Source organism: Anomaloglossus baeobatrachus, chromosome 5, assembly GCF_048569485.1.
Source record: "Anomaloglossus baeobatrachus isolate aAnoBae1 chromosome 5, aAnoBae1.hap1, whole genome shotgun sequence".
Classification (NCBI taxonomy): Eukaryota; Metazoa; Chordata; class Amphibia; order Anura; family Aromobatidae; genus Anomaloglossus; species Anomaloglossus baeobatrachus.
Genome location: NC_134357.1, coordinates 75,400,178 through 75,412,867, shown reverse-complemented (window position 1 = coordinate 75,412,867; position 12,690 = coordinate 75,400,178). Strand labels below are relative to the sequence as shown.

Sequence of the window (12,690 nt, the reverse complement as noted above, 5' to 3'; positions counted from 1 at the left end):
TTCACATCCCCGGCGTAGAAAACTGGGAAGCAGACTTCCTCAGTCGCCAGGGCATGGACGCAGGGGAATGGTCCCTTCACCCGGACGTGTTTCAGGAAATCTGTCGCCGATGGGGAAGGCCGGACGTCGACCTGATGGCGTCCCGGCACAACAACAAGGTCCCAACCTTCATGGCACGGTCTCGCGATCAAAGAGCCCTAGCAGCAGACGCCCTAGTGCAAGATTGGTCGCAGTTCCGGCTCCCTTATGTGTTTCCACCTCTGGCACTCTTGCCCAGAGTGCTACGCAAGATCAGATCCGACTGCAGCCGCGTCATACTCGTCGCCCCAGACTGGCCAAGGAGGGCGTGGTATCCGGATCTGTGGCATCTCACGGTCGGCCAACCGTGGGCACTTCCAGACCGACCAGACTTACTGTCCCAAGGGCCGTTTTTCCATCGGAATTCTGCGGCCCTGAACCTGACTGTGTGGCCATTGAATCCTGGATCCTAGCGTCTTCAGGATTATCCCAAGGGGTCGTTGCCACCATGAGACAGGCTAGGAAGCCCACGTCTGCTAAGATCTACCACAGAACGTGGAGGATATTCTTATCCTGGTGCTCTGCTCAGGGAGTGTCTCCCTGGCCATTTGCATTACCTATCCTTCTTTCTTTCCTGCAATCTGGGTTAGAAAAAGGGTTGTCGCTCGGCTCCCTGAAAGGACAAGTCTCGGCGCTATCCGTCTTTTTTCAGAAGCGTCTAGCACGACTTTCTAAGGTGCGCACGTTCCTACAGGGGGTTTGCCATATCGTTCCCCCGTACAAGCGGCCGTTAGATCCATGGGATCTGAACAGGGTACTAGTTGCCCTCCAGAAGCCGCCCTTCGAGCCTCTGAAGGAGGTTTCACTTTCTAGACTATCACAGAAAGTGGCTTTTCTGGTAGCGATCACATCTCTCCGGAGAGTGTCTGAGCTAGCAGCGCTGTCTTCCAAGGCTCCCTTCCTGGTCTTCCACCAGGACAAGGTAGTGCTGCGCCCCATTCAGGAGTTTCTCCCGAAGGTGGTATCCTCTTTTCATCTTAATCAGGATATCTCTTTGCCTTCGTTTTGTCCTCATGCAGTTCATCGGTATGAGAAGGACTTACATTTGTTAGATCTGGTGAGAGCACTCAGAATCTACATTTCCCGCACGGCGCCCCTGCGCCGTTCGGATGCACTCTTTGTCCTTGTCGCTGGTAAGCGCAAAGGGTCGCAGGCTTCTAAGGCCACCCTGGCTCGATGGATCAAAGAACCAATTCTTGAAGCCTACCGTTCTGCGGGGCTTCCGGTTCCATCAGGGCTGAAGGCCCATTCTACCAGAGCCGTGGGTGCGTCCTGGGCATTGCGACACCAGGCTACGGCTCAACAAGTGTGCCAGGCAGCTACCTGGTCGAGTCTGCACACTTTCACCAAACATTATCAGGTGCATACCTATGCTTCGGCGGACGCCAGCCTAGGTAGAAGAGTCCTGCAGGCGGCAGTTGCCTCCCCGTAGGGGAGGGCTGTCTTTGCAGCTCTAACATGAGGTATTTCTTTACCCACCCAGGGACAGCTTTTGGACGTCCCAATCGTCTGGGTCTCCCAATAGAGCGCCGAAGAAGAAGGGAATTTTGTTACTTACCGTAAATTCCTTTTCTTCTAGCTCTTATTGGGAGACCCAGCACCCGCCCTGTTGTCCTTCGGGATTTTTGGTTTGTTTGCGGGTACACATGTTGTTCATGTTGAACGGTTTTCAGTTCTCCGATGTTACTCGGAGTGAATTTGTTTAAACCAGTTATTGGCTTTCCTCCTTCTTGCTTTTGCACTAAAACTGGTGAGCCAGTGATCCCACTGGGGGTGTATAGCCAGAAGGGGAGGGGCCTTACACTTTTTAGTGTAATTGCTTTGTGTGGCCTCCGGAGGCAGTGCTATACACCCAATCGTCTGGGTCTCCCAATAAGAGCTAGAAGAAAAGGAATTTACGGTAAGTAACAAAATTCCCTTCTTTCCTTCCAGCTGCCAGAAATGTTTTACGCAATAAGTGAACTTTCTACTCACCATCATAACTACATCAAACTTCTGCAACTCATTCCAACATCAGAAAGTCGTGGAAGGTATTTAGTCAATTTTTTTTTTTTAATTAATATTTATATTGATAAGTTTGCATAAACAATTATTATTTTTTGTATATAGTGTGTGTGTGTGTGTGTGTGTGTGTGTGTGTGTGTGTGTGTGTGTGTGTACTTCTGCAACTCATTCCAACATCATAAAGTCGTGGAAGGTATTTAGTCAATTTTTTTTTTAATTAATATTTATATTGATAAGTTTGCATAAACAATTATTATTTCTTTATCGTTCCTTTGGGAGACCCAGACCATGGGTGTTTAGCTTCTGCCTCCGGCGGACACACAAAGTACTACACTTAAAAGTGTAGCTCCTCCCTCTGAGCTTATACACCCCCTGGTAGCCAGTCCTAGCCAGTTTATCGCTTTGTCAGGAGGCATACATCCACACATGCATTCTCATCTGGTTTGTTTGACTTTTGGAAAGAGTTTGAAGAAAAGCGGGTCCATGTCTGGACTCCCGGCATGTCCCTTCTCACCCCACTGTGTCGGCGGTGTTGTTAAGGTTGATTTACAAGGCTGCAGCCTTACATGCCGCGCTCCTTCACCATCCCTTCTGGGCTCTGGCTTGAAGTGGGAGCCAGCACGGTCTCCATGCCTGGCAGGAGTCTGGTCTCCATCCACAGCCCCTTGAGAATTCTGTTGGACCGGAGCACTCATCCCCAGGGACATGGCCCTGCGTCTCAGCAGCTAAGTACCTGAGACGTTTATGTTGGGGGTCCCGGTTCTTTATTGTAAGGGGAGAGTATGCTGTATGTGATTGTTTTAACTTTTCCGGCGGGTTCTCTAGCTTTTCCCTGAGAACCGCGCCGATGGTGCCTGCTTGTCGGCCTCACCGCTTAAATTTAGGCCCTGGCTTCGCCGGAGACCTACCGTGTTTCCCCGAAAGTAAGACAGTGTCTTACTTTCTTTTTACCCCCAAAAGTGCCACTATGTCTTACTTTCGGGGTATGTCTTATATTGGAAAAAATCCCACAGCAACCGCAGCAAGTCTCCATGCAATGTACCATATGGGGACTTGCCGCGATTGCGCCCTAAGTGTACCGCAAGTTAAGGAAACTTAACCACCAGCGGCTGCACATGAGGGCACTGAGGCTGTGTGATTTTGTATGTTGTCCATGGTCCTGATGGACCACGGGCAACATTACTGCAACATTTCAACATTTCTCGGTAGCCGAGCGCTCAGCTGAGCGCCCGACCGCCGGCATGTGTCAGCTCTCAGCTGAGCGCCAGACCGCCGGCATGTGTCAGCTCTCAGCTGAGCGCTTTGCCGGCAGCATGTCAGGGCGTTCAGCTGAGCGCTCGGCCGCCGGCATGTTAGGGCGCTCAGCTGAGTGCTTTGCCGGCGGCATGTCAGGGCTCTCAGCTGAGAGCTGTCACATGCCGGCGGCATGTCAGGGTGCTCAGCTGAGCGCTCGGCCGCCGGCATGTTAGGGCGCTCAGCTGAGCGCTTTGCCGGCGGCATGTCAGGGCTCTCAGCTGAGCGCTTTGCCGCCGGCATGTCAGGGCTCTCAGCTGAGCGCTTTGCCGCCGGCATGTTAGGGCGCTCAGCTGAGCGCTCGGCCGCTGTAACTGTACTGTAAAGAGGAAAATAAATAAATACATTTTTACTACGTCTTACTTTCGGGGTACGTCTTACATTAGCCGACCCCCCCCCCCCCCAAAACCCCCACTACGTCTTACTATCGGGGGTGTCTTACTATCGGGGAAACACGGTAGTTTCATTTTCCTGCCCTCGCATGTCACTCATGCAGAGGGACAGGTTCGGCTCCTCCCGGCGGCCGTTCTACACAGGGGAGAGACACTCCCCACTGCTGGGGCCTCCCTCCTTCCCTGCAGGTCTCTATAGCCCTCCAGTTCCCGCTCTTTTATAGGAACGCCCTCTTCTCAGGCAGAGTTCACTCTGCTCTGGGACATCCTGCATTCTGCATCTCTGCTGAGGTGCTGCGACTGGGGGACCGGGCTTCGGGATCTGGAGGGCACACAACACCGCGCTCAGCGGTCTGGTAAGCCACAGCAGGTCTCCGGTTGTGGACCTCTGTATATTCTCCCTGGGGTTCATTCTCTGCAAAGCCCCCACTCCAGCAGCATGTCTCACACATTGTGATGTCTGCTCTAACTTGGCGGTGCCACAGCCTGGAGTCTCACCCCCAGTGGTCTCTCAGGCTGCTGCTGCACCTGTGATTGAACCCCCGGCCTGGGTAGAGTCCTTTTCTAGGTCCATATCCCAGTCATTTGCTGAGTCCATGGGGCTTGTGTCCAGGACTTTGATGAATATGCATCAGCCCCCCTCACAGGGTGCCTCTAATACTCTTGACAGAGGACTCCTATCCTCTGACCTCCGTCCATCGGAGCTCACGGAGGATTCATCATCTGATCCCAGACCCCGTCCTTCCTCCCCCTCCCCATCCCATCGATTTCCCTGAGGGTGACTCCGATCTTAGTGATTTGATTGCTTCTATTAATTCTGTGCTGGATCTCAATCCGCCAGTGTGAGAGGAGCAACTCTTTGGCAGAAAAACATTAGTTTACCTCGCCTAAGAGAGTGAAGAGTGTGTTCTTTAACCACTCCAGTTTTCAGACCGCTGTGACCAAACCCAGGGCCTGCCCTGACAAACGCTTTCCAAAGCGTGGTTCTGATGACCGGTTTCCATTTCCACCTGAGGTGATCAAGGAGTGGTCTCACTCCCCAAAGGTAGACCCTCCGGTGTCTAGGCTCTCAGCCCGGACCGTTGTGTCGGTGGCTGACGGCACCTCACTTAAGGATTCCACTGACCGTCAGATTGACCTTCTGGCCAAATCTGTGTATGAAGCTGCGGGGGGCGCGTTTTCCCTGACTTTTGCAGCAGTGTGGGCTCTCAAAGCCATCTCTGCTTCTCTAGAGGAGATGCATTCCCTCACCAAGGAATCTATGCCTGAGATGGTTACCTTAACTGCTCAGGCTTCAGCTTTTTCATCCTATGCCATGTCTGCCATGCTAGAGGCTGCTCACCGCACTGCGGTGGCTTCAGCTAATTCTCTTGTTATCCGCAGGATTTTGTGGCTTCAAGAGTGGAAGGCAGATGCTTCTTCCAAGAAGTTTCTTGCTGGGCTCCCTTTTGCTGGTTCACGGCTGTTTGGTGAACAGCTGGATGAAATCATTAAAGAAGCTACTGGCGGGAAGAGTACTTCCATGCCACAAACCAAGACCAGGAAACCCGCCCAGGGTAGGAATCAATCGAGGTTTCGTTCCTTTCGTTCCTCCAACTGGTCATCCTCTAAGCCTTCCGCCTCGTCCGCTAACTCAGCCAAGGATCAAAAATCCAACTGGCACCCCCCCCCCCCCCCCCCCGCTCCAAGGCCGCCGCCTTCTCGCAGGCCATGGCGTCCTTGCAGGCAAACGGAGTGATTGTCCCAGTTCCCGCTCAGGAACGGTTCAGAGGTTTTTACTCAAATCTCTTCCTAGTTCCAAAAAAGGACGGTACCTTCCGGCCCATCCTGGATCTCAAGCTTCTCAACAAGCATGTCCGGGTGCGGCATTTTCGCATGGAGTCTCTGCGATCAGTCATTGCCTCTATGACCCAAGGGGAGTTCCTGGCGTCCATCGACATCAGAGATGTCTATCTACATGTGCCAATCGCAGTGTCACATCAGCGTTGGGTACGTTTTGCGATAGGAGAGGATCATTTCCAATTCGTGGCTCTTCCCCTTCGGGTTAGCCACGGCCCCTCGGGTATTCACCAAGGTCATGGCGGCAGTGATTGCGGTCCTGCACCTCCAGGGGTTAGCAGTGCTTCCTTATCTGGACGACCTTCTGGTCAAGGGTACATCCAGCGCAGACTGTCAGCGGAGTGTTTCGCTCACTCTCGCCACCCTAGCCCAATTCGGGTGGATTGTCAATCTTCCCAAATCCACTCTGACTCCGACCCAGAGTCTCACGTACCTAGGGATGCAGTTCGAGACTTTGCCGGCACTTGTGAAGTTGCCCTTAGACAAACAGCTGTCACTCCGGTTGGCGGTGCGCTCTCTCCTGAGGCCCCGCCGTTATACCCTCAGGCGTCTGATGCAGGTGCTGGGTCAAATGGTGGCCTCCATGGAGGCGGTTCCCTTTGCCCAGTTCCATCTGCGTCCTCTGCAGCTGGACATTCTCCGCTGTTGGGACAAGCGGCCTTCCTCCTTACACAGGTTAGTGGCTCTGTCGCCACGGACCAGGACCTCTCTTCAGTGGTGGCTTCGACCCCTCTCCCTGTCCCAAGGGCGCTCCTTCCTGACTCCGTCCTGGGTGATTCTCACCACGGATGCCAGCCTATCCGGCTGGGGAGCGGTACATCTCCACCACAGAGCACAGGGCACTTGGACTCCGTCCGAGTCAGCCCTTTCAATCAATGTGCTGGAAACCAGAGCTGTGCTTCTAGCTCTCCTAGCCTTTCACCACCTGTTGGCGGGCAGGCACATTCGAGTCCAGTCAGACAACGCGACAGCGGTTGCCTACATCAATCACCAAGGCGGGACACGCAGCCGCCTGGCAATGTTGGAGGTCCAACTCATTCTTCAATGGGCGGAGGACTCCAGGTCCACCATATCCGCAGTCCACATCCCTGGCGTAGAAAACTGGGAGGCAGATTATCTCAGCCGTCAATCCGTGGATGGTGGCGAGTGGTCCCTGCACCCGGCAGTGTTTCAGTCAATCTGCCGCAAATGGGGTACTCCGGATGTAGACCTAATGGCATCCCGTCACAACAACAAGGTTCCGTTTTACGTGGCTCGCTCCCACGATCCTCAGGCCTTCGCCGCGGACGCTCTGGTTCAAGACTGGTCCCAGTTTCGTCTGTCCTACGTGTTTCCCCCTCTAGCTCTCTTGCCCAGAGTCCTGCGCAAGATCAGAATGGAGGGCCGTCGAGTCATCCTCATTGCACCGGACTGGCCCAGGCGAGCTTGGTATCCGGACCTGCTCCAACTGTCCGTGGAGATGCCGTGGCATCTTCCGGACCGTCCAGACCTGCTCTCGCAAGGTCCGTTTTTCTGCCCGAATTCTGCGGCACTCAAATTGACGACGTGGCTCTTGAGTCCTGGATTTTGACGGCTTCTGGTATTCCTCCTGAAGTAATCTCCACTATGACTCGTGCCCATAAGTCTTCCTCCGTCAAGATCTATCACAGGACTTGGAAAATTTTCCTGTCCTGGTGTCGCTCTTCCGGCCATTCTCCTTGGCCATTCTCGTTGCCGACCCTTCTGTCTTTTTTACAGTCCGGTCTGCAGCTAGGACTGTCCCTCAACTCTCTCAAGGGACAAGTCTCAGCTCTATCAGTGCTGTTCCAGCGGCGTCTCGCCCGGCTGGCTCAGGTCCGCACCTTCATGCAAGGTGCGTCTCACATCATTCCGCCTTAACGGCGGCCCTTGGATCCCTGTGACCTTAACTTGGTCCTCACGGTATTGCAGAAACCCCCTTTTCGAGCCCCTTAGGGAGGTTTCTTTGTATTGTCTTTCTCAAAAGGTGGCCTTTCTAGTTGCCATAACTTCTTTCAGGAGAGTCTCTGATTTGGCTGCGCTCTCCTCGGAGTCACCTTTTTTGGTTTTTCACCAAGACAAGGTAGTTCTCCGTCCGACCCCTGACTTTCTTCCTAAGGTGGTCTCTCCCTTCCACCTTAACCAGGATATTTCCTTGCCTTCCTTCTGTCCGGCCCCTGTTCATCGCTTTGAGAAAGCGCTGCATACTCTAGATCTGGTGCGTGCTCTCCGGATCTATGTGTCTCGTACCGCTGCGCTTAGGCGGTGCACCTCCCTTTTTGTGCTAACCACAGGGCGGCGCAAGGGTCTCTCTGCTTCTAAGCCGACCTTGGCCCGTTGGATTAGATCGACCATTTCGGACGCCTACCAGAGTGCTCAGGTGCCTCCCCCGCCGGGGATCAAAGCACACTCGACCAGAGCTGTCGGTGCCTCTTGGGCTTTTAGGCACCAGGCTACGGCTCAACAAGTCTGTCAGGCTGCCACTTGGACTAGCCTGCATACCTTTTCGAAGCACTACCAAGTCCATGCTCATGCTTCGGCAGATGCGAGCTTGGGCAGACTCATCCTTCAGGCGGCTGTCGCCCACTTGTGAAGTTAGGCTCCGCCTACTTCTTAGTTTTTTCTGTTTATTCCCACCCAGGGACAGCTTTGGAACGTCCCATGGTCTGGGTCTCCCAAAGGAACGATAAAGAAAAAGAGAATTTTGTTACTTACCGTAAATTCTTTTTCTTATAGTTCCGTATTGGGAGACCCAGCTCCCTCCCTGTTGCCTGTTGGCAATTTTCTTGTTCCGTGTGTTATCACCGTCTGTTGTCGTGGACAGAGTCTCCGGTTGTTCCGGTTCTTACTCGGTTCTACTTGTGGGTGGCTATTCTCCTTCAGCTTTTGCACTAAACTGGCTGGGTCTGGCTACCAGGGGGTGTATAAGCTCAGAGGGAGGAGCTACACTTTTAAGTGTAGTACTTTGTGTGTCCTCCGGAGGCAGAAGCTAAACACCATGGTCTGGGTCTCCCAATACGGAACTATAAGAGAGAATTTACGGTAAGTAACAAAATTCTCTTTTGTGTGTGTGTGTGTGTGTGTATATGTATGTATGTATGTATGTATGTATGTATGTTTATATATATATGTATGTATGTATATATATATATATGTATGTGTGTATGTATGTGTGTGTATGTATGTATGTATATATATGTATATATATATGTATGTATATATGTATATATATGTATGTATATATGTGTGTGTATGTATGTATATATATATATATATATATATATATATATATATATATATATATATATATATATATATATATATATATATATATATATATATATATATATATATATATGTATATATGTATATATATATATATATATATGTATGTATATGTATGTATATGTATGTATATGTGTGTATGTGTATGTATATGTATACCGTATTTTTCGCTCTATAAGATGCACTTTTGTTCCCCCAAATTTTGGGGGAAAGTAGGGGGTGCGTCTTATAAACCGAATATACGGATTATATACTGCAGGGTCCAGGGGAGGTGGGGGCCACTCTGGAGCGGTGCTGGGGGGGCTGGTAGAGGCTTGTAAAGCTGCGGGCGGCAGCGTTTGATCTCCTGCACCCGCTCATATAATATGCACATCCGCTTTCCATCACCATGGTGCTGAAACTGCATCGCGCTGATGGGCTGGGGGAGCTGCACATATTATCTGCCTGTGCTTACCTTTGATCGCACATGCCCCCTCCCCCTGTGTTAGCTATGCCCCCCATGCTGCTGGCCATAGTAAAATAATAAACGCTTTACTCACCTCCTCCAGCGTGTCTGCTCAGTCTCCCTCCTGCCGCTGTGATCATGCACGCAGAAATATCTCTCTGCTGTCGATCACATGACCGGCACTAGAACCAGGAAGTAGGAAGTGCAGGAGACAGGAGGAGCTCAACCCCGAGGAGGGAGACACGAGACAGGACAGTGCTGCAGAAGGTAAGGAAAGAGTTTTATTTTACTAAAAGCAGCAGCATGGGGCCGTGTGTGCCAGCCACAGGGGGCCGTGTGTGCCAGCCACAGGGGGCCGTGTGTGCCAGCCACGGGGGGCTATATTCAATATAAGGTGGCCATATCCAGATTAAGGGGGCTAATTTTAGGATGGTGGTTATGAGGGACATATACTCTATATGATTTGTTAGACGAACACTGGCATTATAAGACTGACCCCATTTATTAAAAGAAATTCTCTATTCCTTCACCAAATTTGGGGGTGCGTCTTATAAAGCAAAAAATACGGTGATATATATAATATATATAATATATATATATATATATATATATATATATATATATAATATATTGATGCCAGTTGATCAAGACTGTCTCCAATAACACTCTGCTGGAGTAAAATAAAACCGAAAACAAAATGTATGTCAGGTTTATGCCACTTTCTTCTGTAAGTTTTAGTTAACTTGTTGTACTGGGGCAGGCCTCACTCCCTTTTCAGATAAGCAGAGTTGTCAGATCCAGCATAAAAGCAATGCTTTTACGCAACCAAGAGTTTTGCAAAATGTGTGACTTAAATTGGCGTAATGTGCTTTATGAATTTCTACCATTGTCGTGCAGCTTTTGCAATTATTAAAGAAGACTTTTCTTTTTGGCATTAATTATAAAACCTTTTTACCCACCTTTAGGCTATGTGCACACTCTGAGTATTTGGTGGGAACCACTTTTTCTCACGTACCGGAGACACGTACACCAATGTTACACTATGGTAACAGGCACATTAATGTAAATCCACACGGAACGTGTGTCCGTGTGGATTGTACGTTTGTTCGCGTTCAAAAATGGCCGACATGTCCACGTTTCCTCCGGCATCACGGGTGTCTCACGTCCCGCACCCGTACCACACGGATGTAGTGTGGATGCTGTCCCGTGTGACACACGCCGGAGAAACACGTGTCATTATTTTAAAATAAAAAAAAACAAATACTCCCCTCCACCAGCCCTGCAGAATCTTCCGCTGCAAACAGTTGCTGGCGACCGCCGCTCATTATGAGTGTTAAGGAGGTGGGCGTGATGTCACGGGCACTAATCTCCGCCCGGCCGGATGCAGCATCAGCGGGGAGTGGGCAGGGCTGGAGCCGAAGATCAGTACCCTGGACAGCAGCAAGGACCACGTGAGCATTAAAATTACCGGTTCTCCGTGTGTTATCGCGGATAGCACACGTAGAACACACGTGGCACGCACGTACCGGAGACACGTACTTACCAAACGCAACACGCAAGGAAAATACGTGTCTCGCGGTACGTGCGTGATTTTCACGTGAGTGTGACAGAGGCCTTAGGGTGCAGCGATAATGGAGAATGCGGTTGGATACCGTATATACATCCTGGTATCTTAGGTTAACACTTAACGCTGTTTGCAATGTATCGTCAGGTCTAACTTTGCTTCTTTTTGTCCTTAGACAGCTGCGAAAGCACCTCAGCCTGATTTTCTTGTCCAATATTCTGTATGGAAACTGCACAAGTGTTCCTCTAGACTATGATTCTCAGGTAGGTGGCTACCTTTCTTTGTTCAGTAGGTCCCGGGTTTGGGACCGCTACCATCTTTCAAATCAGTATCTTGCCTTCTGTTACGGTTTTGGTGGATATTTTAGCCAATTGTGCTAATATGCCCGGTACACCACACAGACTTTAGCAATCGTCTATATTGCTGTCAAAGCAACAAAACCTGACACAGACTGGCTCCAGTGTGAACTCGTACATACTTTTGATCTGAATATGGTCTGATTAAAACAAAAAAAAACCTCACATAAGACAGCACATGGTCCAAGGTTAGGGAAAACGTTCACTTGTACTAGTTGTGATCGGTTTTGGATGAGACTCCATCCATACAGCATCCATTTTTAACAGACCCAATGCAATTAATATAGGAAACTATATTTGTTTCTGTGCAGTTTTTTAAAACTATTGATGACTGATGACAACACTGCCAAACATTTTCCAGATAAATCCGCAGGTTTACGCAAGTACAGACACTCCCCATGTTATCCTATGATATTTGGGGAGTGTCTGTGTCCATGCTGCGGTATGTGCGGCTGCGGTATATGTTGTGGATGTCCCACAGCCGCACGTAACTTCGTGTCAATTATTCATGCGGAAATATCTGCGGAAATCCCGCTCCTCCACTATGGATATAGAGGCCGGGCCTTCCGCAGGTATTTCCGCACTTGTCCCGCAGGTTTACAGCAACAAAAATGCTCGAATCCCACAGCAATGGATAGCTGCGGATTCCGGGAAGCAGCTGCGACAAACCTGCGGCAAAGTCCTCGGGTACGTTGTCCCGTGTGCACATAACCTTAAAGTTGTAGCCATAGATATTTATGATGCAGATCAAAATAAAAATGATTCCATTTAACCAGTTTTGCTGTATGTTTACTTAAAAGATGCTCCTTCTATGTCGATTAATGTCAGAAATGAGGCCGTCTTCACTGGTGAAGAAGATGCAAACGGCTCCTGAAAACGAAGCCAAGACTTCTGCTGAATTGGATCAAGAGGTAATGAGCTGCAGAGCCCCAAATTCTTCTTTGGTGACTTTAATTGGTGCACTTGTATTTTGCGCAAACAAGTTTTATTTTCTTTGTCGCTCCATTGGGAGACCCAGACAATTGGGTGTATAGCTTCTGCCTCCGGAGGCCACACAAAGTATTACACTCAAAAGTTTAACCCCTCCCCTCTGCCTATACACCCCCCCCGTGCATCACTGGCTCCTCAGTTTTATGCTTTGTGTGGAAGGAGGCACACATCCACTCACACATCTCCATTTTAGTCAGCAGCAGCTGCTGATTGTATCGGTTGGAAGAAAAGAGGGCTCCCACGGGGCCCCCGGCATGCTCCCTTCTCACCCCACTAAGTCGGCGGTGCTGTTAAGGTTGAGGTACCCATTGCGGGTACGACGGCCGGAGCCTCATGCCGTGTTTCCTTCTCCATCCCTGGGGGCTCTGGTAGAAGTGGGATCCGAAGCGGTCATCCAGGTTCTGGGACCGTGCTCCCTCCGCAGCCCCTGAGGGAATCTGCTGGACA

The 12,690-nt window shown here is 50.4% G+C and overlaps 1 protein-coding gene across 3 annotated transcripts in view; it reads left to right on the top strand.

Annotated features, from left to right (window-relative positions):
* Positions 1-12,690, top strand: part of SLF2 (SMC5/6 complex localization factor 2) — a 160,472-nt gene that overhangs the window by 109,782 nt on the left and 38,000 nt on the right. For all 3 annotated transcript variants that reach the window (XM_075348596.1, XM_075348594.1, XM_075348595.1), the window contains 3 exons: positions 2,011-2,108; positions 11,073-11,160; positions 12,054-12,164. In XM_075348596.1, the coding sequence (XP_075204711.1) occupies positions 2,011-2,108; positions 11,073-11,160; positions 12,054-12,164 (297 nt within the window). The remainder of the gene's footprint in view (positions 1-2,010; positions 2,109-11,072; positions 11,161-12,053; positions 12,165-12,690) is intronic.